Raw genomic sequence first — 23,042 nt, 5'->3', positions numbered from 1 at the left:
AGGAGGCCCAGGCTTTGATGATTGACCCTCAACCTCATGTTGATTAGATTTGCCTCATTTCTAGTGATATGAAAGTATACAAATTTAAGCCTACTAGAATTTACAAAATATGGGAAAGCTATGACTTTATGTGTCTTACTTGAATGATACCACATCAAGAATAAATATATATTTATTTATTTTTTTTTAAAGGGGGAGGGGAGAGGGTTTTTGGTTCATCTATATTTTTAGTGTTTAGAAATATGGAAAACAAAATAAACAACGTAGTACAATTAAAGCAGAACAGTAATACATTTCCAAAAGGTTTGTACATGTGAAGGAGAGCACATCCCAAAATACAGCATGAAATCTTACAATACTACTTACTTAGACCTATCTTGGCAATACGGAATTTAGTTACACCGTATGGCATACTGGCTTATTTTGAAGCAGGAGAGGACCCCCACATGGCCATATGGTGTGACTAAATCCCACCTAGGAGAAATCTGACTGGCTTTGGAGTTGAGATTTTTTTTTTTGTGGCATGATTGGAAGTCACTTGAAATTGGAATTTGCCGCCCTCTTTTGCATTACCAGTAGAAAGAGAGGCATGCTCATTCACTAAAACCTGAATTATAAAATTGAGGCAAAAAAACCCCAAAAGATCTCAAGTTTAATTGAATCTACCGATGTGTGAAAATCGGGATGGATTGGAGTCTTTACTTCCTTCCACCTTATAATGATATGCAGCACTTTCCTATTGTTCACAATAGTGACTTAACTATTAATCCGCTTTTGATCGATTTCTTGTGTTTCACTAAAGACTCCCCAGTGTATAACAAGTAGTAATAGCAATGGTTAGAAAGGGAAAGTCCGCTAGGTGTGTTTTAATGGAAATTTGAAAAGCATCACTTAGTTCGTTAGCCGAATTACAGAGACTGTAAAAAAGAGGTATTAGACCCTTAAATACTAAATTCCCTTTGACGTGTCACTGTAGTGAATAACCGTATAAGAATGTAGCAAGACAGTGATCACCTCCATACAGTCATATATCAGTGTGAGCTCTTTCTGGGGATTGTGGGTGGCTCTTAAAAGAGCCTTTGTGTAAGTTTGGGAGCTGAGGGACAGTGGAGTTACTTGCTCTTGGCTGGCTTGTGGCTGTCGGTTTTCTTGGGCAGTAAAACAGCCTGGATATTGGGCAATACCCCACCCTGGGCTATGGTGACCCCTCCGAGCAGTTTGTTGAGCTCCTCGTCGTTGCGCACAGCGAGCTGCAGATGGCGGGGGATGATGCGGGTCTTCTTGTTGTCTCGGGCTGCATTCCCAGCCAGTTCCAGGATCTCGGCGGTCAGATACTCCAGCACTGCAGCCAGATAGACCGGAGCTCCGGCTCCAACCCGCTCGGCATAATTGCCCTTTCTGAGCAGCCTGTGGACACGGCCGACTGGGAACTGCAGACCTGCTCTGGATGATCGGGTCTTGGCTTTAGCCCTGACTTTGCCGCCCTGTTTGCCTCTTCCTGACATTTTCAAAACGAAATCGAATTATCGTCTAGACCTTGGCGCCCCCTGCACGGCTATTTATACCATCTCAGATACCGCGAGCTCTAATCTAATTGGTTGCATTTTAAAGCCACCAATCAGCGTCCGACTCAGAAAGTAACCAATCGCTGTAGGTTACCGCGTTCCATGCTCAATGCTCTTACTGAACGAACCAATAGAAAATGCACACAGGTCAGGCTTTACTGCCAGGGCTTCTATATATAGAGCAGCTGGGGAACGTGTTCCTTATTCTGTTGGAAATTTCGTAAGATTTCTCTGATCATCATGCCTGAACCAGCCAAGTCCGCTCCCGCACCCAAGAAGGGCTCTAAAAAAGCCGTGACCAAGACCCAGAAGAAGGATGGGAAGAAGCGCAGAAAGAGCAGGAAGGAGAGCTATGCCATCTACGTGTACAAGGTGCTGAAACAGGTCCACCCCGACACCGGTATCTCCTCCAAGGCCATGGGGATCATGAACTCCTTTGTCAATGATATCTTCGAGCGCATCGCAGGGGAAGCCTCCCGTCTGGCTCACTATAACAAGCGCTCCACCATCACCTCCCGGGAGATCCAGACCGCTGTACGGCTCTTACTGCCCGGAGAGCTGGCCAAACACGCCGTGTCTGAGGGCACCAAGGCAGTGACCAAGTACACCAGCGCCAAGTAAAGACCCGTCACCCAAACTCTAATAACACAAAGGCTCTTCTAAGAGCCACCCACACAATCCACGAGAGAGCTGTGACTATATTACGAGAGTATTCTCTATGTGCGAAATGTAAAAAGTAATCGATTGTCGCGTTACACTATTTCAATTTTGAAATCTTCTTCAAGCTAAAATAAATTGTAAAACACTCTCAATGGCAGAACCTATAGTGTAACATTTATTCTGCTGGTTATAAAGTATACTAAAAGATACAACAGCCTGAAACTATTATAATGTATCAATCTAGCTTACACATGAAACGTGTTTCCATTCACACTCCTCTCTCACAAATTATACAATGCTGCCATCTCGTGTATACAGATTGCAATGGTTACTTTTTGTTTAATACATATCATGGATCAAACCAGCAATATCAATCTCAATGAATACTTTATAAATTAAAATTAGGAGTTTGGTGGGTCTGTTTCCCTCTTATAATGTATTTATTACCAAATTTATACATTCAGCGTTCTCTGCATGGCGTTTTTAAAGCGGGAAAGTCGGTTACAAAATGGCGAAGTTTAAATCCTGCACGATATAGTCCCCCTGCTGGCTCTGTCACAGCAGCTTTTTGTTCTTCCACTTTCCTCTCCCGCCATTTCCTGGCCACATACTGATTGCAGTTTCATTAAGCAGTATTTTGTGATGATAAAATGCATATAGTTTAACCCTTTCATACTCAGGTGGAAACGACTGCCATATAATTTGTATGGACTGTGATGCTTAGAGAATTCTAATGATTCCTCAAACTATAATTATCACAGTATAGAATGTCTAGTTTTAGGTCTGTTTCGAGGTGTATAAAGTCAGTATGCAGCATGTTTTCCATATAAAAAGCGGGAATGGCTGCTTCGATCACAGCAGCTTTTCTCTCCGGCCGTTTTAGATCACATACTGACTGCAGTTTAGTGCAGAGAGGATTCTAGTCTTACTAACAAGGAAGACTTTAACCCTCTCAGCCTCCAATGCCCTTATTTCATGTTTTATGAGAGCATTGCATTCAAACAGAAAACGAAGCAGGATATTCGGGGAAACATAAGGCAACATTATATGGATAGGAAACACATTGGAGTTTGTGTTACCGGAAGGCTACTCTGTAATTTCTCGTTCTCCAATATGTTGTAGGGAGCATTGAGACAGCCGAGCCATCCTGGTGGAATTATAGCCTTATGAGGGAAGGAGTGGGCGGCTCTGAAAAGAGCCTTTGGTTTGAATGAATTATCGAACATCAGCCGAAACGTTTAACCTCCGAAACCGTAGAGAGTGCGGCCCTGGCGTTTCAGCGCGTACACCACGTCCATGGCGGTGACCGTCTTCCTCTTGGCGTGCTCGGTGTATGTGACGGCATCGCGGATAACGTTCTCCAGGAAGACTTTCAGCACTCCTCGAGTCTCCTCGTAAATGAGGCCGGAGATTCGCTTGACACCTCCTCTGCGAGCCAAACGGCGGATAGCCGGTTTAGTGATCCCCTGGATGTTATCACGGAGCACCTTCCTGTGCCGCTTGGCACCACCTTTACCGAGCCCTTTCCCTCCTTTACCGCGACCAGACATTCTGAGCTGAGACAAGTGGAACAATGAATGCTCCCAACACGGCTGCCTTCTCTTATATGTCTCTTGAGACGACCGAGTGGGGAACTGATAGACAAATCAAACCGTCACTGGGCGGCTCTTGTCGTTGATTGGCTGATGCAGGAGGTTGTGCTTTGCGGTGATTTGCTGAATAGTCATTTTTGAACTAGAGAAAAAAAAACGCCAGCGGGAAAGGTTTCTACCGTATTCGAATTTGCAGCTCCGGCAAGTATTCAGTGCAGACTGCATTTACTGATAAAATGTTTCATTTTCCTTCCCTTTGCTTCATACATAATAGACAAATCCTGTAATAGCACGGAATGCAGGTAAAGAGATTAAAAGTAAATATGTCTCGATAAATTATTTAGCTAAAGACATAATTATAATCTTTTAATTTTTACACTGATTGTATGTATTACACATAGTATCTCTTAGTTCTGGATCGAATTATGTAATTAATCAATTAACGCAGTACCTATACATGGCCACTAGATGGCAGTGTAACATTGAAAGAGCATGCGTTGTGCTCAGTATTTCAAACTACACTTTTGTCTCCAAGTGGCAGCGTCTCTCTCCTATCAGAGTTAGGGGCGTGGTACATTGTGTCCAATCATATCCATCTTTCATCTATAAAGAACTCGGGCTCGCGGCTTTCTAGCCATAGCTCCTGATAACCTTGTGGTAGGTGAGACGCTCAGTTTGACAGAATGGCCCGTACTAAGCAGACAGCCCGTAAATCCACCGGAGGGAAGGCTCCCAGGAAGCAGCTGGCCACCAAGGCTGCCAGGAAAAGCGCTCCCGCTACCGGTGGTGTCAAGAAACCTCACCGTTACCGCCCTGGCACGGTAGCTCTTCGGGAAATCCGTCGCTATCAGAAATCCACTGAGCTGCTGATCCGCAAACTGCCCTTCCAGCGCCTGGTCCGTGAGATCGCCCAGGACTTCAAAACCGACCTGCGCTTCCAGAGCTCTGCTGTCATGGCCTTGCAAGAGGCTAGCGAGGCTTACCTGGTTGGCCTCTTCGAGGATACCAACCTGTGTGCCATCCACGCCAAGAGAGTGACCATCATGCCCAAAGACATCCAGCTGGCTCGCAGGATTAGAGGAGAGCGCGCTTAATGCCATTCTCCTGACCAATCTCTTCATTTCTCCAACCAAAGGCTCTTTTCAGAGCCACTATGTCTTCAACCAAACGAGCTTGTCAATCCCTTCCTCCCGCACCCTTTATTATCCAGGACTATGTTCTTTATTTCTATTGGCTAATCTCCTGCACTTTACTAGCAAACAGGTCCTGCTGTGAGGCATAATAAAGTACATTAACAATAATACAAGCACTTGGAAATAATTATACCTAAAAACAGAACCATTCATCCCATTTTCTATGATTTATATATGTATATTGCTTTTTTTTTTTTCTCCTTGGAGCTAGATAATCATTTTCTCTCTCTCCACCCACCCCAATTCCCAGTTTCAGTCAGAATCCTAACATTTTTGAGAGATTCGTAGCTGTTTAAATGTGCATCAGAAAATGTATAAATAATGAAAGCAGGAAAAAACGAAGAATCTTACCAAGTTTATAAGAACCTAAATCGCTTTTTATTTTTTTATTTTCAATGTCAATTTCAGTATTCTGCTTTCCAACTTCCTACGTTCATTTTGAAAACCACACGGGAAAATCTTTAAAAGATTTGTCGGCATATGCTTTAATAGATCCTTTGTTTCTTTTGTTTTTGAAGGTATGGCATACTTGTTACAATTTGATACTATGTTACTGTGTGCCATTCCAGCCACTGATAAGGTGAATGTGTATTTGATTTTGATTATCCTACCAGGAAAACATGTTTATTAGAAACCTAATTTTGTATATATTTTTTTAAATTTTTTTATTTATTTTATTTAAGTTTCAGTATTATACTTTCCAACGTTCCCTTGTTCGTTTTATACTTGTGGTAGGGGCATAAAAAGGCCCAGGCAAGAGTGTAAGGAGAGTATGACTGTGTAGCAATGTGTAAGAAGAGGAAAAGTCGGTTGAGGTGTGCGGGGAACGTAGCAGTAGACCTGTAAATAAAGAGGGCCTACCAAGTAATGAATAGAGAAAAGTATAAAAGGGAGAGGAGGGTGGGGTCAAGCAACACTAAGAAACGAACGGGACAGGTGGAGGTGAGTAGTGAGCTTAAATAGGGGACCATGCCCATCCCACAACTGCAGGCCAAGCCTTCACGTTTGTGGTAGGGGCATAAAAAGGCAGAGGCAAGAGTGTAAGGAGAGCAATGTGTAAGAAGAGGAAAAGTTGGTTGAGGTGTGCCGGAACCGACGTAGCAGTAGGCCTGTAAATAAAGAGGGCCAAAAAGATACAGACTAGAATTTATTACAATCAACAACAGGAAGAGCATGACTTACATGGACATAGTATGAAAAATATGTCTAGGTTCTGTAGTGGTTGTGGTATGAACAGAGTATGTGTAGTTCGAGTGTGAGGAAGTGTAAGTACATAATAGTCTCCCAAATTAACTAGGTGAGACCTCCTGAGGCATTATTGTAGGTTGGTTATGGTAGTAGTGGTAAGTTCACGGGGTCTAAGAAGACCGTAGAAAGCCAGGTAAATGGGAGTTTACTTACATGGTCGGAGTGAAAACATCAGAAAGGTCCAGCATCTAAAATGGAGAACAGTTCGGTCTTCCTAGTGTATGCAGGGAACGGGAGCTGACATTTCCGAAAATCTGTCATGAGGTGAAGAATCAACCAGGAACCGAAGGAGGCAGGCGTGGCAGAATCTCCCCTGCGAGATGGAGTACCAGACCTGGCCGGAGTGTCGGGCAGTAACAAGTGTTCGCCACCTTCCGGTACTTGATCCATGCTAAAAGAAAGAAGCGAGAAATCAGAGCAAGAAAAAGGACCAGAGTAAGTGTAGGACCAGTGTGAGCTGGCCAGCTTGCTAGTGCCGCAAGGCGGCGAAACAATTAAAACTAAGTTGGTGACAGGTGAGGCCCTGCTAGATGCCAAGCGGCTTGAGAGACTCTATCTATGCGTTGACGCGAGGGGATTTCGTGGCCACTGAACGTTGTGGCGGGGTGTCAGCCTCTCGGTGACCAGTAAAGCATAAGACAGAATGGGAGTGACAGGGTAGGCCCTCTCTATGCCACATGCGAGGCAACTAACTATGATTTGGCCCGAGGGGCGTAGTACCTCCGAGTATGAGGATGGGTGTTGGCGTCGCGGGACCACTAACCTAAGGCTAAGAAAGCCAGGGGGAGATAACCTCTATTGGACACCTAAGACTCTGACAGCCAGCCACATCTAGACTAGGTGGGGGGCGAAGTGCGAGACAGGACGTACCTGGGGAAAACATGTAACAAAAACGTAGGGGAGGTATGAGGCAGCAACGTAAGGCAGACCGTACCTGGAGTGTGGAGTAAGCACGTCAGAAACCAGGTGGTCAGGCCGTACAGAGGGAACTAGGAAATAGAACGTGTATTGGGTTACTAAATTAATAGATCAGGGTGGTGCAGTAGACATTGCTTACCTAGATTTCAGTAAGGATTTTGACACTGTTGCACATAGAAGGCTTGTCCATAAACTGAAATCTTGAAGTTTGGATTCCAATATTGTTGAATGGGCAAGGCAGTGGCTGAGTGACAGGCAACAGAGGGTTGTAGTTAATGGAGTATATTCGAGCATGGGCTTGTCACCAGTTGGGTACCTCAGGGATCTGTACCTGGACCCATTCTCTTTAATATTTTTATTAGTGATATTGCAGAAGATATATCTTTTTGCTGACACTACTAAGATATGTAACAGGGTTAATGTTCCAGGAGGGATAAGCAAAATGGCAAATGGTATAGGTAAACTAGAAAAATGGTCAAAGTTGTGGCAACTGACATTGAATGTGGATAAGGGCAAGATAATGCATCTTGGACATAAGATTATTTCTGATGACTCAAAGGTAGGAAGACAATGCTATAGAGCAGCAGGGAGTGCTTGCAGAATGTTTGGTTGTATAGGGAGAGGTATTGGCAGTAGAAAGAGGGAACTGCCCATGCCATTGTACAGAACGGCGACAATAGCCTAGGAACCCTTAACAATAATAATAACGAAGGTGATTGCACAATATTTCAGGAGCTTGAAGACCAAAAGCAGCCGGTGGCACGGCCCCGTTGCTGACAAACCCCGTCAAAAAACGCCTCTTTTGGGGTATTAACAAACACCTGCCTCATAGACGTCTGAATGTTGTTGAGAGTGGTGTAGCGGTATACTCTCGAGGATGGGTTACTACTGCCTGTGGTCGCTCCTTCCATGTTGTGCCCAGCCCTAGAGGGATTAGAGCTGCTAGCCAGTGATTATAGCCGCTTGCAGAAGGGCAATCGTGGTATCACCCAAACACTATTCGAGACCTAGTGAAGGGCGAAAAAAACCCTGTTTATTTCAGGCAAGATACACAGTCTTTATGCACAGACCCCTAGCAACATGAAAACATAAGCCCGCCCAAGCGTCGCTGTCTCTCGGAGATAATGGTATCTCAAGACACAGGAAGCCTACCACACCAAAACCACAAAAATACACACTGTACAGTAACACAACCCTACATGCCATACAATAGCGCCTGGTCTCAGCTATGATCCCTGCAAATAGCGGAGCTATCGGATGTGCAGAGCCCGAGAAATCATCGTACAAAGTCTGGGCTTGAGACTCTGTACATACCCGAAAATAGCTCCACAGAATCACTTGATTTTGTCCGGTGGATTCAAACTTTGCATCTCAACCACGTGATGGCCAATCAGGAGAAAGGCCATGAACCAATTTGCACCAATTGGCACTCAGGGAGTGGAGGTGTTTCGCCGGCAAATGGGTAGAAAGGGCGCCATACCCACATGTGACCACTTGAATGCCTGCATAGTTTTCAGGTTCCCCTGCAGGGGAACGCCCTACCTGCTCCTGAAGGAGCCATAATCACTGTCCAGGGAGGATCCAGGAGCCTCATGCCTGGCCAGCTTCCCTGGCTAGTGATTATGGCTCCTTTAGGAGCAGGTAGGGCGATCCCCCACAGGGGAACGTGAAAGCCATGCGGGCAAGCAAGTGGGATCATGTGGATATAGCACTCAGTGACTGCGTTCATACTTCTTGAGTTTCGGAGGTGTGTCACTGGCCGCGCTGAAGAAAGCCTTAGCCGCAACAGGCTACAGTGGTGTCGCTGGGGGTGGGCATGCCCCCCCCCTACATCATGCTGTGCCCCCCCTTGGGCCCCCTCAAATGCCAGCAACCTGCTGTCCATGTGTTTAAATTCGATTCCCTCGGGCTGTAACAGTGTGTGACAGCCCGAGGGTATGCAGGAGAGAGGAGCTGGAGCGGTGCTGGGGGCTGTCTGTGGCCGGAGGGAGCACTGACAGGCTCCCCGGCACAGGCCGCGCCCCAAATGAAGCCCCACCTCCCGAAAATAAGCCCCGCCCCTGCCGTTAAGCAGCAGCCCATGCTGCTGCTCTGCAAAGGCCAGAAGATGTCTGAGTGTCTGACCCCCAGCAACAGGTAGGCTTGATGTGCTCAGGTGTGTGTGTGTCTCTGCTAGTGAGGAAGCTTGTGTGTGTGTGTATGGACTCAGCAGTCTGTGTGTGTGTGTGTGTGTGTGTGTGTGGGCTCAGCAGTCTGAGTGTGTGTGTGTATGGACTCAGCAGTCTGTGTGTGTGCGTGTGTATATGGACTCAGCAGTCTGTGTGTGTGCGTGTGTGTGTGTGTATGGACTCAGCAGTCTGTGTGTGTGTGTATGGACTCAGCAGTCTGTGTGTGTGTGTATAGACTCAGCAGTCTGTGTGTGTGTGTATGGACTCAGCAGTCTGTGTGTGTGTGTGTATGGACTCAGCAGTCTGTGTGTGTGTGTGTGTGTGTATGGACTCAGCAGTCTGTGTATGGACTCATCAGTCTGTGTGTGTGTGTGTATGTGTGTATGGACTCAGCAGTCTGTGTATGGACTCATCAGTCTGTGTGTGTGTGTATGTGTATATGGACTCAGCAGTCTGTGTGTGTGCGTGTGTGTGTGTGTGTATAGACTCAGCAGTCTGTGTGTGTGTGTGTGTGTATGGACTCAGCAGTCTGTGTGTGTGTGTGTGTGTATGGACTCAGCCGTCTGTGTGTGTGTGTGTGTGTGTATGGACTCAGCAGAATGTGTATGGACTCATCAGTCTGTGTGTGTGTGTATGTGTGTATGGACTCAGCAGTCTGTGTGTGTGTTTGGACTCAGCAGTCTGTGTGTGTGTGTGTGTGTGTGTGTTTGGACTCAGCAGCAGGGCCGCCATCAGGGCATGACAACCATAACGGTTGTCATGGGCCCGGCGGTCCTGGGGGGCCCGAGCCCCACATTCATTATGTGCACATATATATATCTAGCGATTTTCGCTATATATACGTGCACAGAGGGCGCCCTGCTACCTGTACATTGCAGAGGGGGGCAAAGCAGCACACTCTGTCCTCCTTTCCAGCTGCTCTCTGTCTAACTTTCCTGCGGCCGCCAGAGCGCACAGCACGCAGGCCTGTCTCGCGAGAGTTAGTCAGAGGGGAGCTGGAAAGGAAGACAGTGTGTGTTGCTGGGCCCCCTCTTCAATGTACCGCGGCTGGCACCCTCCACCATGCCACTGGACCAACAGGGAATGCGATCTCCCCCCTCCCTGGCATGGTAAGAACCAGGGAGGGGGGAATAAAATTGAAATATACACACACAAATAAAAAAAATACTACACACACACACATACTAGGTTCACTAAACACACTCTGCACTACACACACACTACATTCACTAAACACACTCTGCACTACACACACACACACACACTACATTCACTAAACATACTCTGCACTACACATACACTACATTCACTAAACACACTCTGCACTCACTACAAACACTACATTTACTAAACACACTGTGCACTACACACACACTACATTCACTAAACACACTTTGCGCTACACACTACATTCACTATACACATTTTGCTCTACACACACACACTACATTCACTATACACATTTTGCACTACACACACTACATTCACTAAACACATTCTGCACTACACATACTCACACTACATTCACTAAACACACTCTGCCCTACACACACACTACATTCACTAAACACACTTTGCACTACATTCACTAAGCACACTTTGCACTACACACACACACACTACATTCACTATACACACACATTTCACTCACTACACACTACATTTACTAAACACGCTCGGTACTACACACACACACACACTACATTCATTAAACACACTTTGCACTACACACAAACACACACACACTGCATTCACTATACACACGTTGCACTCACTAGTTGCATTTTACATTTACTAAACACACTTTGCACTCACTACAAACACACTACATTCACTATACACACTACATTCACTATACACACTACATCCACTACAAAAACACACACTCTGCATTCACTATACACACCTACATTCACTACACACACACTCTGCATCTAATGCATGCATACAAACATTACATACATTACACTAAATGTACAATCTGCATCCACTATACACACTGCATCCATGACACACATACTGCATCCACTATACACACTGCATCCATGACACAAATACCGCATCCACTACACACATTCTACATCCACTATACACACTGCATCCATGACACACATTCTACATCCACTATACACACACACTTCATCCTTGTGGGCGGACTTGGTGCTGGCCCCGGGGGCCCAGATCTTGATCTGTGTCAGGGGCCCTAAAATTTCTGATGGCAGTCCTACTCAGCAGTCTGTGTGTGTGTAAGGACTCAGCAGTCTGTGTGTGTGTGTTTGTGTGTGTGTGTATGGACTCAGCAGTCTGTGTGTGTGTATGAACTCAGCAGTCTGTATGTGTGTAAAGACTCAACAATCTGTGTGTGTGTGTGTGTGTGTTTATGGACTCAGCAGTCTCTGCCTGTGTATGGACTCAGCAGCCTGTGTGTCTGTGGGTGTATGGACTCAGCAGTCTGTGCGTGTGTATGGATTCAGCAGTCTGTGGGTGTATGGACTCAGCAGTCTGTGGGTGTATGGACTCAGCAGTCTGTGTATGTGTGTGTGTGTGTGTGGACTCAGCAGTCTGTGTGTGTGTATGGAATCAGCAGTATGTGTGTGTGTGTGTGTGTGTCTGTGTATGGACTCAGCAGTCTGTGTGTGTGTGTCTGTGTATGGACTCAGCAGTCTGTGTGTGTATATGGACTCAGCAGTCTGTGTCTGTACTCAGCAGTCTGTATGTCTGTGTGTGTGTGTATGGACTCAGCAGTCTGTATGTCTGTGTGTGTGTGTATGGACTCAGCAGTCTGTGTGTGTGTATGGAATCAGCAGTATGTGTGTGTGTGTGTGTGTCTGTGTATGGACTCAGCAGTCTGTGTGTGTGTGTGTCTGTGTATGGACTCAGCAGTCTGTGTGTGTATATGGACTCAGCAGTCTGTGTCTGTACTCAGCAGTCTGTATGTCTGTGTGTGTGTGTATGGACTCAGCAGTCTGTATGTCTGTATGTCTGTGTGTATGGACTCAGCAGTCTGTGTGTACGTGTATAAATCAGCCTGTGTGCATTCAGCAACGCCTGTGTGCATTCAGAAATCTGTGTGTGTGTGTGTGTATGTATTCACACCTCTGCCGGTAAGTCTTGCATGATGCCGACCTCTGTGTATTGATGGCTCCGCCGGCGACTCTACCAGCCACAGTCCGGCCGGTATTTGCCGTGGTGCTAACCTGGTGCGGCTGTACTAGGGTCAGAGTGCCCCTCGTGTCTCTTAGCCCCTGAGCCTCCTTGCCATTTATTTTGACAACTTGCCTATGCTCGGCATGGCTGTCCTCCACAGCTTGTACCGGGGCCATCTCATGAAGCACTGGCCAAATTTCCTGGGTTGCGCCTGGACCACCCCCGTAACGGTTTCCCTCTTCACAGTGGGCTCCGGCTCAGGGCTGGTTAGATGGGGGTCAGTTCCACTCCATCCGGATTTGCTGGGGGCAGTTGTTCCTGTAATGCCTGGGCTGTTTACAAGGGTAAACAGCGAGGGTTGGTGCGATGTGGCTCTACTGTGGTAGCCATGGGGTGCTGTGTGGAGGGCTGGGGGTTATAGGGTTGAGGTAGTGGGGTGTGGGGCCGAGGGAGGCAGTGACAGTATGTGGAGGGTGTAGTGTGACAGTGTGTGTGAGGGGGTAGTGTGAAAACTTGGGGCAGTGCCATTGTGGGGGAGGGAGTAGTCTGATAGTGTGGGGCAATGACAGTGTGAGGCAGTGTGACAGTGTGGGACAATGACATTGTAGGAGTGGGGCAGTGACATTGTGGTGTAGGGGACAGTGTGTGTTGGGAGTGGCAGTGTGACAGCTTGCGGCAGTGACATTGTGGTGGAGGGGGCAGCGTGACAGTGTATGTTGGGAGTTGGCAGTGCGACAGCTTGGGGCCTGTGACATTGTGGTGGAGGGGACAGTGTGTGTTTGGAGGCGGCAGTGTGACAGCTTGGGTAAGTGACATTGTGGGGGAGGGAGTAGTCTAACAGTGTGGGGCAGTGGGACAGTGACACTGTGGGCAATGGGACAGTGACAATGTGATGGAGGGGGCAGTGTGACAACTTGGGGCAGTTATATTGTGGGAGAGGGAGTAGTCTGACAGTGTGGGACAGTGACAGTGTGGACAATGGGACAGTGACATTGTGAAGGAGCAGCAGAGCCACTTGATGAGGGTGCAGAGACATGCGACTAGAAAGCGGGGCTACATCGCGAGTAGTTGGCAAGCCGTGAATGCGGCAGCAAATCACTAGATGGAACATTTCTGTCTCAATTTGACTTCCATTATGTCATGCACATCGGGCAACTGCCCTGAATCAGCCATGCGGAAGTCAATTCCGCTATTGCACAATATTTTTTTCATAACTCCATGGGAGCTGAATTGTACCCTTGGGGGTAAGCTTACCTTGGGTTGGGAAATCCATGCCAACCAATAGGAGAAGGAGCTGCCATTCAAACTTGTTTGCGCCATTTATCACGATTGGTCGGCGAGCCCTCAAGGGCTTAGCTTGTAACTCCTCCCCTCTGTGAGTGCTGATTGGTTGCTGCATGGTTTAGGCGTGTAGTTTGACTCTACAGGCCTAAACCAAGTGGAACTATTTGTGAGAATGTACAGAGTGTTAAGCCCAGACTTTATATGATGATTTCTCTGGCTCTGTACATCCGATCGCCCCGCTATTTGCAGGGATTATAGCTGGGACCAGGAGCTATTTGGTGATGTATGGCATGGGGTTGTGTTACTGTATTGGGTGAGTTTTGGGTTTTTTGTGTGTTCGGCTTCCTGTGTCCGGGAGATACCATTATCTCCCAGACACAGCGATGCCTGTGCATAAATACTTTGTATCTTTCCTACAATAAACAGTTCTTGTTTACCCTTCCCTAAGTCTCGACTAGTGTTTGGGTGATACCACGCTTGCCTTCCTGCAAAATACTATAATCACTGGTTTGCAGCTATAATCACTCTAGGACTGGGCACAACTAGGAAGGGGCGACCACAGGCGGTAGTAACCCATTCTCGAGAGGGTATACCGCCACATCACCCTCCGCTAAAGGGAACATTGAAAAGCTCCTGTAGGATCTACAAGCGGTTAGGAAAGCAGACCTAGCAGAAAGCAAACTGAAATAGGCAGCCTGAATCGACTCATTAGCGACGTTAAATACCGAGAGGAGGAACGAGAGGGACTACTGACTGTGACCCATACACAAACGATAAGATCTCCCAACAGGTCCAGAGGCTTAACCGCACAGTACCATCACTGGAAGCACAACATCGACATAAAAATATCTGGTCCTGAGGGGCACAAGAAACAGTGGGCCCAGATGCCCACTCCACTGTTGATATGGAGGACTTTCATATTAAAATATTTGATGATGGGGGCAGGGCCAGGCCGCCGAGCGAGATGGTCGCATGTCAGACCAGCTCCCGAAATTTACAACGGAAGAACAAGCAATCAGTTTATTTTGGCATAAAAAGTTGACAAAAATCAGTGAAACACATCGGGTGGAGAGTACCGGACCCAGGGTGAGGCTGGCCCGACCGGTTTCAGTCCCCTGGGGGATGAATCCTCACTGGCATCAACGAGGCCTACTCCGGCGGTGAGTGGGGCAGACGGTCGCTGCCCCGCTATCCTGCTCATCGGTGCTCAGACACGAGCCAGACCCGTGGAGCTGTGGCCCCTTTCCCCCCCCCCCATGGACCGGGGGGGTGATCCCGGTCCCCACCCCCGCATGCCCCGACCATCCCGGGAGCAGCAGCAGGGCCGCCTGGATCCAGCACCAAAGCGCAGCGTGCAAGATGGCGGAGACCAAGGATGCTGGCACCAAAACCGGCAGTGAGGCTCAGAAGCGACCCACACCGCTCCCCCTGCACAGAATAAACTTGCGGGCAGCACCGGCTAGAAGCGGCACCTTCACAAGAGACCACAGAGCGCAGAGTCCACCTTTAAAATGGCGGAGACTGCATGCCCAGCTATCCATGCCCGAGGGCTGACTGAGGCACCCTCCCTTCTGACTTCTCAAGGACGGACTGCCGAAGGACGCCAAGCAGGAACAGGCGAGCACATCCTCATACCCCACTAGCCTCACTACAGAGGGACAACAACTTAACCTTACCTTCCACACTGCATGCGGGCCAACGAACGCGGATTAACCACCTACAGCCACCATACTGTACACGATGATCGGCACGGCAACAGGGACTCTTTTCCCGCCTAAGACAGACACTCGTCTGGATCGCCCATACAGGGACTGCCACCATACGAACATGACACACATCGGGACTATAACTACCATAGCAGTCCTTATATCCCCTTTTATTTAAATGCTTCGAGATATATTTAGGGGGGTCCCTTGGCAGGCGACCACTGACTGCCCATCAAAAGTGTACTCACAAGCGTTATTCCATCTCCTGAAAGAGTAACTATGCGGCTGTTAATATACATATATTTGTGTGTACCTAACATTAATGCAGAGCACTGTATATCACCTAGCCTAACATACCCTCATTTTGTTATAGCTATCCTTGACTACAATACAATTGGTAGTCAGTGGTCTTTATTATATAATATGTCTGTCTAGCATGTAACCTAACGTTTAATAATTAACCTGTCCCAACCGAGTACAGCCTTGCATGTAAGCTACTATACGTTGACAGTATTAAGTCGAGAAGACAACCGTATTAAAGCGAGAGATAACCGTATTAAAGCGAGAGATAACCGTATTAAGGCGAGAGATAACAGTATTAAAGCGAGAGATAACAATATTAAAGCGAGAGGAAACAGTATCAATGCGAGAGATTACAGTATTAAAGCAAGAGATAACAGTATTTAGCCACAGCATGTTACTATATATATATAAAATGAGGTTGATAATCATAGGAGACTTTGTCAATATGTTATGACGACCCCATCCTGTACAACTCTTGAACGTCTCCCTCTCTTTTTTCTGTACCCCCATAATCACATGCCTCAACAAAAATAAAGAATTTAAAAAATAAATAAAATATTTGATGATTTGCCATTCTCCGTCCTGATGGAGTGGCGAAGATGCAGGTACTCTGGTGGTGGGTGCCTCAAGGAGATTCTGTGTCAACACTGTCGGCTGGAGAGTCACTTGCACCCTTCAATTGACGCCTCTACGACTATCGAGGGTGAATGTAGATCCACCCAAAGCCGTAATCAGTCTGAGACGAGGTGGTGAGGAGAAGAGCCAAGACCCTCTATAAACCACCCGGCCTGGCATATGGGTTGCATTGGGGCTGTTTGTTTTCCCAGACACACTGTCTATTTGACACAACCTGCTTTTATTTTTGGTTTTACAGTAATGCATTTTTTCTTTTGTACTTACCTTGTGAAAGTTAATGTTGTACTTTTCCTGTGAGAGGGAGGGTATTTAAATAGCTGGGAATGATGGCCTGTGGGCGAGGGAACCTGTGTGTAAGCCAGGTGTGGGAAAGGTGGCCTGTAGTGACCCTAATTGAGACTACCCCTCCTCTACCATTTTGCACCAGTGGGCTTACCTAGAGGACAGAAGGCTGTTTTAAAGGAAATCTAGGCTGCCCATGGGTTGGGTCTGTGGACCGTGAATAGTCCAGCCCCACAATGAGGTCTCAGTGAAAACCATTTTTAGAAAAAGTCGCTTGGCTTTGAGAATATTATCTCGAGTGGTATATAAAATCCCTTGCCGTGTGAATGTGTGCATGCATGTCCTGATGTGTGGATGGAGGCAGTTAGCTGACCCACTGTGCAAGGGAGAAGAAAATAGGGAGGAGGCCCAGGCTTTGATGATTGACCCTCAACCTCATGTTGATTAGATTTGCCTCATTTCTAGTGATATGAAAGTATACAAATTTAAGCCTACTAGAATTTACAAAATATGGGAAAGCTATGACTTTATGTGTCTTACTTGAATGATACCACATCAAGAATAAATATATATTTATTTATTTTTTTTTAAAGGGGGAGGGGAGAGGGTTTTTGGTTCATCTATATTTTTAGTGTTTAGAAATATGGAAAACAAAATAAACAACGTAGTACAATTAAAGCAGAACAGTAATACATTTCCAAAAGGTTTGTACATGTGAAGGAGAGCACATCCCAAAATACAGCATGAAATCTTACAATACTACTTACTTAGACCTATCTTGGCAATACGGAATTTAGTTACACCGTATGGCATACTGGCTTATTTTGAAGCAGGAGAGGACCCCCACATGGCCATATGGTGTGACTAAATCCCACCTAGGAGAAATCTGACTGGCTTTGGAGTTGAGATTTTTTTTTTTGTGGCATGATTGGAAGTCACTTGAAATTGGAATTTGCCGCCCTCTTTTGCATTACCAGTAGAAAGAGAGGCATGCTCATTCACTAAAACCTGAATTATAAAATTGAGGCAAAAAAACCCCAAAAGATCTCAAGTTTAATTGAATCTACCGATGTGTGAAAATCGGGATGGATTGGAGTCTTTACTTCCTTCCACCTTATAATGATATGCAGCACTTTCCTATTGTTCACAATAGTGACTTAACTATTAATCCGCTTTTGATCGATTTCTTGTGTTTCACTAAAGACTCCCCAGTGTATAACAAGTAGTAATAGCAATGGTTAGAAAGGGAAAGTCCGCTAGGTGTGTTTTAATGGAAATTTGAAAAGCATCACTTAGTTCGTTAGCCGAATTACAGAGACTGTAAAAAAGAGGTATTAGACCCTTAAATACTAAATTCCCTTTGACGTGTCACTGTAGTGAATAACCGTATAAGAATGTAGCAAGACAGTGATCACCTCCATACAGTCATATATCAGTGTGAGCTCTTTCTGGGGATTGTGGGTGGCTCTTAAAAGAGCCTTTGTGTAAGTTTGGGAGCTGAGGGACAGTGGAGTTACTTGCTCTTGGCTGGCTTGTGGCTGTCGGTTTTCTTGGGCAGTAAAACAGCCTGGATATTGGGCAATACCCCACCCTGGGCTATGGTGACCCCTCCGAGCAATTTGTTGAGCTCCTCGTCGTTGCGCACAGCGAGCTGCAGATGGCGGGGGATGATGCGGGTCTTCTTGTTGTCTCGGGCTGCATTCCCAGCCAGTTCCAGGATCTCGGCGGTCAGATACTCCAGCACTGCAGCCAGATAGACCGGAGCTCCGGCTCCAACCCGCTCGGCATAATTGCCCTTTCTGAGCAGCCTGTGGACACGGCCGACTGGGAACTGCAGACCTGCTCTGGATGATCGGGTCTTGGCTTTAGCCCTGACTTTGCCGCCCTGTTTGCCTCTTCCTGACATTTTCAAAACGAAATCGAATTATCGTCTAGACCTTGGCGCCCCCTGCACGGCTATTTATACCATCTCAGATACCGCGAGCTCTAATCTAATTGGTTGCATTTTAAAGCCACCAATCAGCGTCCGACTCAGAAAGTAACCAATCGCTGTAGGTTACCGCGTTCCATGCTCAATGCTCTTACTGAACGAACCAATAGAAAATGCACACAGGTCAGGCTTTACTGCCAGGGCTTCTATATATAGAGCAGCTGGGGAACGTGTTCCTTATTCTGTTGGAAATTTCGTAAGATTTCTCTGATCATCATGCCTGAACCAGCCAAGTCCGCTCCCGCACCCAAGAAGGGCTCTAAAAAAGCCGTGACCAAGACCCAGAAGAAGGATGGGAAGAAGCGCAGAAAGAGCAGGAAGGAGAGCTATGCCATCTACGTGTACAAGGTGCTGAAACAGGTCCACCCCGACACCGGTATCTCCTCCAAGGCCATGGGGATCATGAACTCCTTTGTCAATGATATCTTCGAGCGCATCGCAGGGGAAGCCTCCCGTCTGGCTCACTATAACAAGCGCTCCACCATCACCTCCCGGGAGATCCAGACCGCTGTACGGCTCTTACTGCCCGGAGAGCTGGCCAAACACGCCGTGTCTGAGGGCACCAAGGCAGTGACCAAGTACACCAGCGCCAAGTAAAGACCCGTCACCCAAACTCTAATAACACAAAGGCTCTTCTAAGAGCCACCCACACAATCCACGAGAGAGCTGTGACTATATTACGAGAGTATTCTCTATGTGCGAAATGTAAAAAGTAATCGATTGTCGCGTTACACTATTTCAATTTTGAAATCTTCTTCAAGCTAAAATAAATTGTAAAACACTCTCAATGGCAGAACCTATAGTGTAACATTTATTCTGCTGGTTATAAAGTATACTAAAAGATACAACAGCCTGAAACTATTATAATGTATCAATCTAGCTTACACATGAAACGTGTTTCCATTCACACTCCTCTCTCACAAATTATACAATGCTGCCATCTCGTGTATACAGATTGCAATGGTTACTTTTTGTTTAATACATATCATGGATCAAACCAGCAATATCAATCTCAATGAATACTTTATAAATTAAAATTAGGAGTTTGGTGGGTCTGTTTCCCTCTTATAATGTATTTATTACCAAATTTATACATTCAGCGTTCTCTGCATGGCGTTTTTAAAGCGGGAAAGTCGGTTACAAAATGGCGAAGTTTAAATCCTGCACGATATAGTCCCCCTGCTGGCTCTGTCACAGCAGCTTTTTGTTCTTCCACTTTCCTCTCCCGCCATTTCCTGGCCACATACTGATTGCAGTTTCATTAAGCAGTATTTTGTGATGATAAAATGCATATAGTTTAACCCTTTCATACTCAGGTGGAAACGACTGCCATATAATTTGTATGGACTGTGATGCTTAGAGAATTCTAATGATTCCTCAAACTATAATTATCACAGTATAGAATGTCTAGTTTTAGGTCTGTTTCGAGGTGTATAAAGTCAGTATGCAGCATGTTTTCCATATAAAAAGCGGGAATGGCTGCTTCGATCACAGCAGCTTTTCTCTCCGGCCGTTTTAGATCACATACTGACTGCAGTTTAGTGCAGAGAGGATTCTAGTCTTACTAACAAGGAAGACTTTAACCCTCTCAGCCTCCAATGCCCTTATTTCATGTTTTATGAGAGCATTGCATTCAAACAGAAAACGAAGCAGGATATTCGGGGAAACATAAGGCAACATTATATGGATAGGAAACACATTGGAGTTTGTGTTACCGGAAGGCTACTCTGTAATTTCTCGTTCTCCAATATGTTGTAGGGAGCATTGAGACAGCCGAGCCATCCTGGTGGAATTATAGCCTTATGAGGGAAGGAGTGGGCGGCTCTGAAAAGAGCCTTTGGTTTGAATGAATTATCGAACATCAGCCGAAACGTTTAACCTCCGAAACCGTAGAGAGTGCGGCCCTGGCGTTTCAGCGCGTACACCACGTCCATGGCGGTGACCGTCTTCCTCTTGGCGTGCTCGGTGTATGTGACGGCATCGCGGATAACGTTCTCCAGGAAGACTTTCAGCACTCCTCGAGTCTCCTCGTAAATGAGGCCGGAGATTCGCTTGACACCTCCTCTGCGAGCCAAACGGCGGATAGCCGGTTTAGTGATCCCCTGGATGTTATCACGGAGCACCTTCCTGTGCCGCTTGGCACCACCTTTACCGAGCCCTTTCCCTCCTTTACCGCGACCAGACATTCTGAGCTGAGACAAGTGGAACAATGAATGCTCCCAACACGGCTGCCTTCTCTTATATGTCTCTTGAGACGACCGAGTGGGGAACTGATAGACAAATCAAACCGTCACTGGGCGGCTCTTGTCGTTGATTGGCTGATGCAGGAGGTTGTGCTTTGCGGTGATTTGCTGAATAGTCATTTTTGAACTAGAGAAAAAAAAACGCCAGCGGGAAAGGTTTCTACCGTATTCGAATTTGCAGCTCCGGCAAGTATTCAGTGCAGACTGCATTTACTGATAAAATGTTTCATTTTCATTCCCTTTGCTTCATACATAATAGACAAATCCTGTAATAGCACGGAATGCAGGTAAAGAGATTAAAAGTAAATATGTCTCGATAAATTATTTAGCTAAAGACATAATTATAATCTTTTAATTTTTACACTGATTGTATGTATTACACATAGTATCTCTTAGTTCTGGATCGAATTATGTAATTAATCAATTAACGCAGTACCTATACATGGCCACTAGATGGCAGTGTAACATTGAAAGAGCATGCGTTGTGCTCAGTATTTCAATCTACACTTTTGTCTCCAAGTGGCAGCGTCTCTCTCCTATCAGAGTTAGGGGCGTGGTACATTGTGTCCAATCATATCCATCTTTCATCTATAAAGAACTCGGGCTCGCGGCTTTCTAGCCATAGCTCCTGATAACCTTGTGGTAGGTGAGACGCTCAGTTTGACAGAATGGCCCGTACTAAGCAGACAGCCCGTAAATCCACCGGAGGGAAGGCTCCCAGGAAGCAGCTGGCCACCAAGGCTGCCAGGAAAAGCGCTCCCGCTACCGGTGGTGTCAAGAAACCTCACCGTTACCGCCCTGGCACGGTAGCTCTTCGGGAAATCCGTCGCTATCAGAAATCCACTGAGCTGCTGATCCGCAAACTGCCCTTCCAGCGCCTGGTCCGTGAGATCGCCCAGGACTTCAAAACCGACCTGCGCTTCCAGAGCTCTGCTGTCATGGCCTTGCAAGAGGCTAGCGAGGCTTACCTGGTTGGCCTCTTCGAGGATACCAACCTGTGTGCCATCCACGCCAAGAGAGTGACCATCATGCCCAAAGACATCCAGCTGGCTCGCAGGATTAGAGGAGAGCGCGCTTAATGCCATTCTCCTGACCAATCTCTTCATTTCTCCAACCAAAGGCTCTTTTCAGAGCCACTATGTCTTCAACCAAACGAGCTTGTCAATCCCTTCCTCCCGCACCCTTTATTATCCAGGACTATGTTCTTTATTTCTATTGGCTAATCTCCTGCACTTTACTAGCAAACAGGTCCTGCTGTGAGGCATAATAAAGTACATTAACAATAATACAAGCACTTGGAAATAATTATACCTAAAAACAGAACCATTCATCCCATTTTCTATGATTTATATATGTATATTGCTTTTTTTTTTTTCTCCTTGGAGCTAGATAATCATTTTCTCTCTCTCCACCCACCCCAATTCCCAGTTTCAGTCAGAATCCTAACATTTTTGAGAGATTCGTAGCTGTTTAAATGTGCATCAGAAAATGTATAAATAATGAAAGCAGGAAAAAACGAAGAATCTTACCAAGTTTATAAGAACCTAAATCGCTTTTTATTTTTTTATTTTCAATGTCAATTTCAGTATTCTGCTTTCCAACTTCCTACGTTCATTTTGAAAACCACACGGGAAAATCTTTAAAAGATTTGTCGGCATATGCTTTAATAGATCCTTTGTTTCTTTTGTTTTTGAAGGTATGGCATACTTGTTACAATTTGATACTATGTTACTGTGTGCCATTCCAGCCACTGATAAGGTGAATGTGTATTTGATTTTGATTATCCTACCAGGAAAACATGTTTATTAGAAACCTAATTTTGTATATATTTTTTTAAATTTTTTTATTTATTTTATTTAAGTTTCAGTATTATACTTTCCAACGTTCCCTTGTTCGTTTTATACTTGTGGTAGGGGCATAAAAAGGCCCAGGCAAGAGTGTAAGGAGAGTATGACTGTGTAGCAATGTGTAAGAAGAGGAAAAGTCGGTTGAGGTGTGCGGGGAACGTAGCAGTAGACCTGTAAATAAAGAGGGCCTACCAAGTAATGAATAGAGAAAAGTATAAAAGGGAGAGGAGGGTGGGGTCAAGCAACACTAAGAAACGAAC

General features: G+C 46.1%; 7 protein-coding genes across 7 annotated transcripts; 3 read left to right on the top strand and 4 right to left on the bottom strand.

The window, feature by feature from the left end:
• Positions 1–1,112: 1,112 nt before the first annotated feature.
• Positions 1,113–1,505, bottom strand: LOC134615427 (histone H2A type 2-B). Its single transcript, XM_063459946.1, has one exon. It carries the CDS (start codon positions 1,503–1,505, stop codon positions 1,113–1,115), a length of 393 nt encoding a protein of 130 aa, XP_063316016.1.
• Positions 1,506–1,805: 300 nt separating this feature from the next.
• On the top strand, positions 1,806–2,186 carry LOC134615428 (histone H2B 1.1). Its single transcript, XM_063459947.1, has one exon. The coding sequence runs from the start codon at positions 1,806–1,808 to the stop codon at positions 2,184–2,186; it is 381 nt and encodes a 126-aa protein (XP_063316017.1).
• A 1,277-nt stretch (positions 2,187–3,463) lies between these two features.
• LOC134615429 (histone H4) lies at positions 3,464–3,775 on the bottom strand. The gene has a single exon (XM_063459948.1). The coding sequence runs from the start codon at positions 3,773–3,775 to the stop codon at positions 3,464–3,466; it is 312 nt and encodes a 103-aa protein (XP_063316018.1).
• Positions 3,776–4,500: 725 nt separating this feature from the next.
• LOC134566076 (uncharacterized) lies at positions 4,501–22,014 on the top strand. The gene is made up of 4 exons (XM_063425785.1): positions 4,501–4,903; positions 5,529–5,590; positions 19,053–19,285; positions 21,603–22,014. The coding sequence occupies exons 1-4, from the start codon at positions 4,501–4,503 to the stop codon at positions 22,012–22,014; spliced, it is 1,110 nt and encodes a 369-aa protein (XP_063281855.1).
• Positions 18,216–18,608, bottom strand: LOC134615424 (histone H2A type 2-B). Its single transcript, XM_063459942.1, has one exon. The coding sequence runs from the start codon at positions 18,606–18,608 to the stop codon at positions 18,216–18,218; it is 393 nt and encodes a 130-aa protein (XP_063316012.1).
• LOC134615425 (histone H2B 1.1) lies at positions 18,909–19,289 on the top strand. The gene has a single exon (XM_063459943.1). It carries the CDS (start codon positions 18,909–18,911, stop codon positions 19,287–19,289), a length of 381 nt encoding a protein of 126 aa, XP_063316013.1.
• LOC134615426 (histone H4) lies at positions 20,567–20,878 on the bottom strand. The gene has a single exon (XM_063459944.1). It carries the CDS (start codon positions 20,876–20,878, stop codon positions 20,567–20,569), a length of 312 nt encoding a protein of 103 aa, XP_063316014.1.
• Positions 22,015–23,042: the final 1,028 nt, after the last annotated feature.

This window comes from Pelobates fuscus, chromosome 6, assembly GCF_036172605.1.
Source record: "Pelobates fuscus isolate aPelFus1 chromosome 6, aPelFus1.pri, whole genome shotgun sequence".
Taxonomy (NCBI): domain Eukaryota; kingdom Metazoa; phylum Chordata; class Amphibia; order Anura; family Pelobatidae; genus Pelobates; species Pelobates fuscus.
This window is presented reverse-complemented; position numbering and strand designations above follow the sequence as displayed.

Excerpts from the sequence above, each read along its gene's own strand:
- LOC134615427 (XM_063459946.1), bottom strand. The coding sequence starts at position 1,505 with ATGTCAGGAAGAGGCAAACAGGGCGGCAAAGTCAGGGCTAAAGCCAAG.
- LOC134615428 (XM_063459947.1), top strand. The coding sequence starts at position 1,806 with ATGCCTGAACCAGCCAAGTCCGCTCCCGCACCCAAGAAGGGCTCTAAA.
- LOC134615429 (XM_063459948.1), bottom strand. The coding sequence starts at position 3,775 with ATGTCTGGTCGCGGTAAAGGAGGGAAAGGGCTCGGTAAAGGTGGTGCC.
- LOC134566076 (XM_063425785.1), top strand. The coding sequence starts at position 4,501 with ATGGCCCGTACTAAGCAGACAGCCCGTAAATCCACCGGAGGGAAGGCT. Across the intron at positions 5,591-19,052 it reads CCATTCCAGCCACTGATAAG|GTCCACCCCGACACCGGTAT; the intron begins GTGAATGTGTAT and ends GTGCTGAAACAG. Across the intron at positions 19,286-21,602 it reads ACCAAGTACACCAGCGCCAA|AATGGCCCGTACTAAGCAGA; the intron begins GTAAAGACCCGT and ends TCAGTTTGACAG.
- LOC134615424 (XM_063459942.1), bottom strand. The coding sequence starts at position 18,608 with ATGTCAGGAAGAGGCAAACAGGGCGGCAAAGTCAGGGCTAAAGCCAAG.
- LOC134615425 (XM_063459943.1), top strand. The coding sequence starts at position 18,909 with ATGCCTGAACCAGCCAAGTCCGCTCCCGCACCCAAGAAGGGCTCTAAA.
- LOC134615426 (XM_063459944.1), bottom strand. The coding sequence starts at position 20,878 with ATGTCTGGTCGCGGTAAAGGAGGGAAAGGGCTCGGTAAAGGTGGTGCC.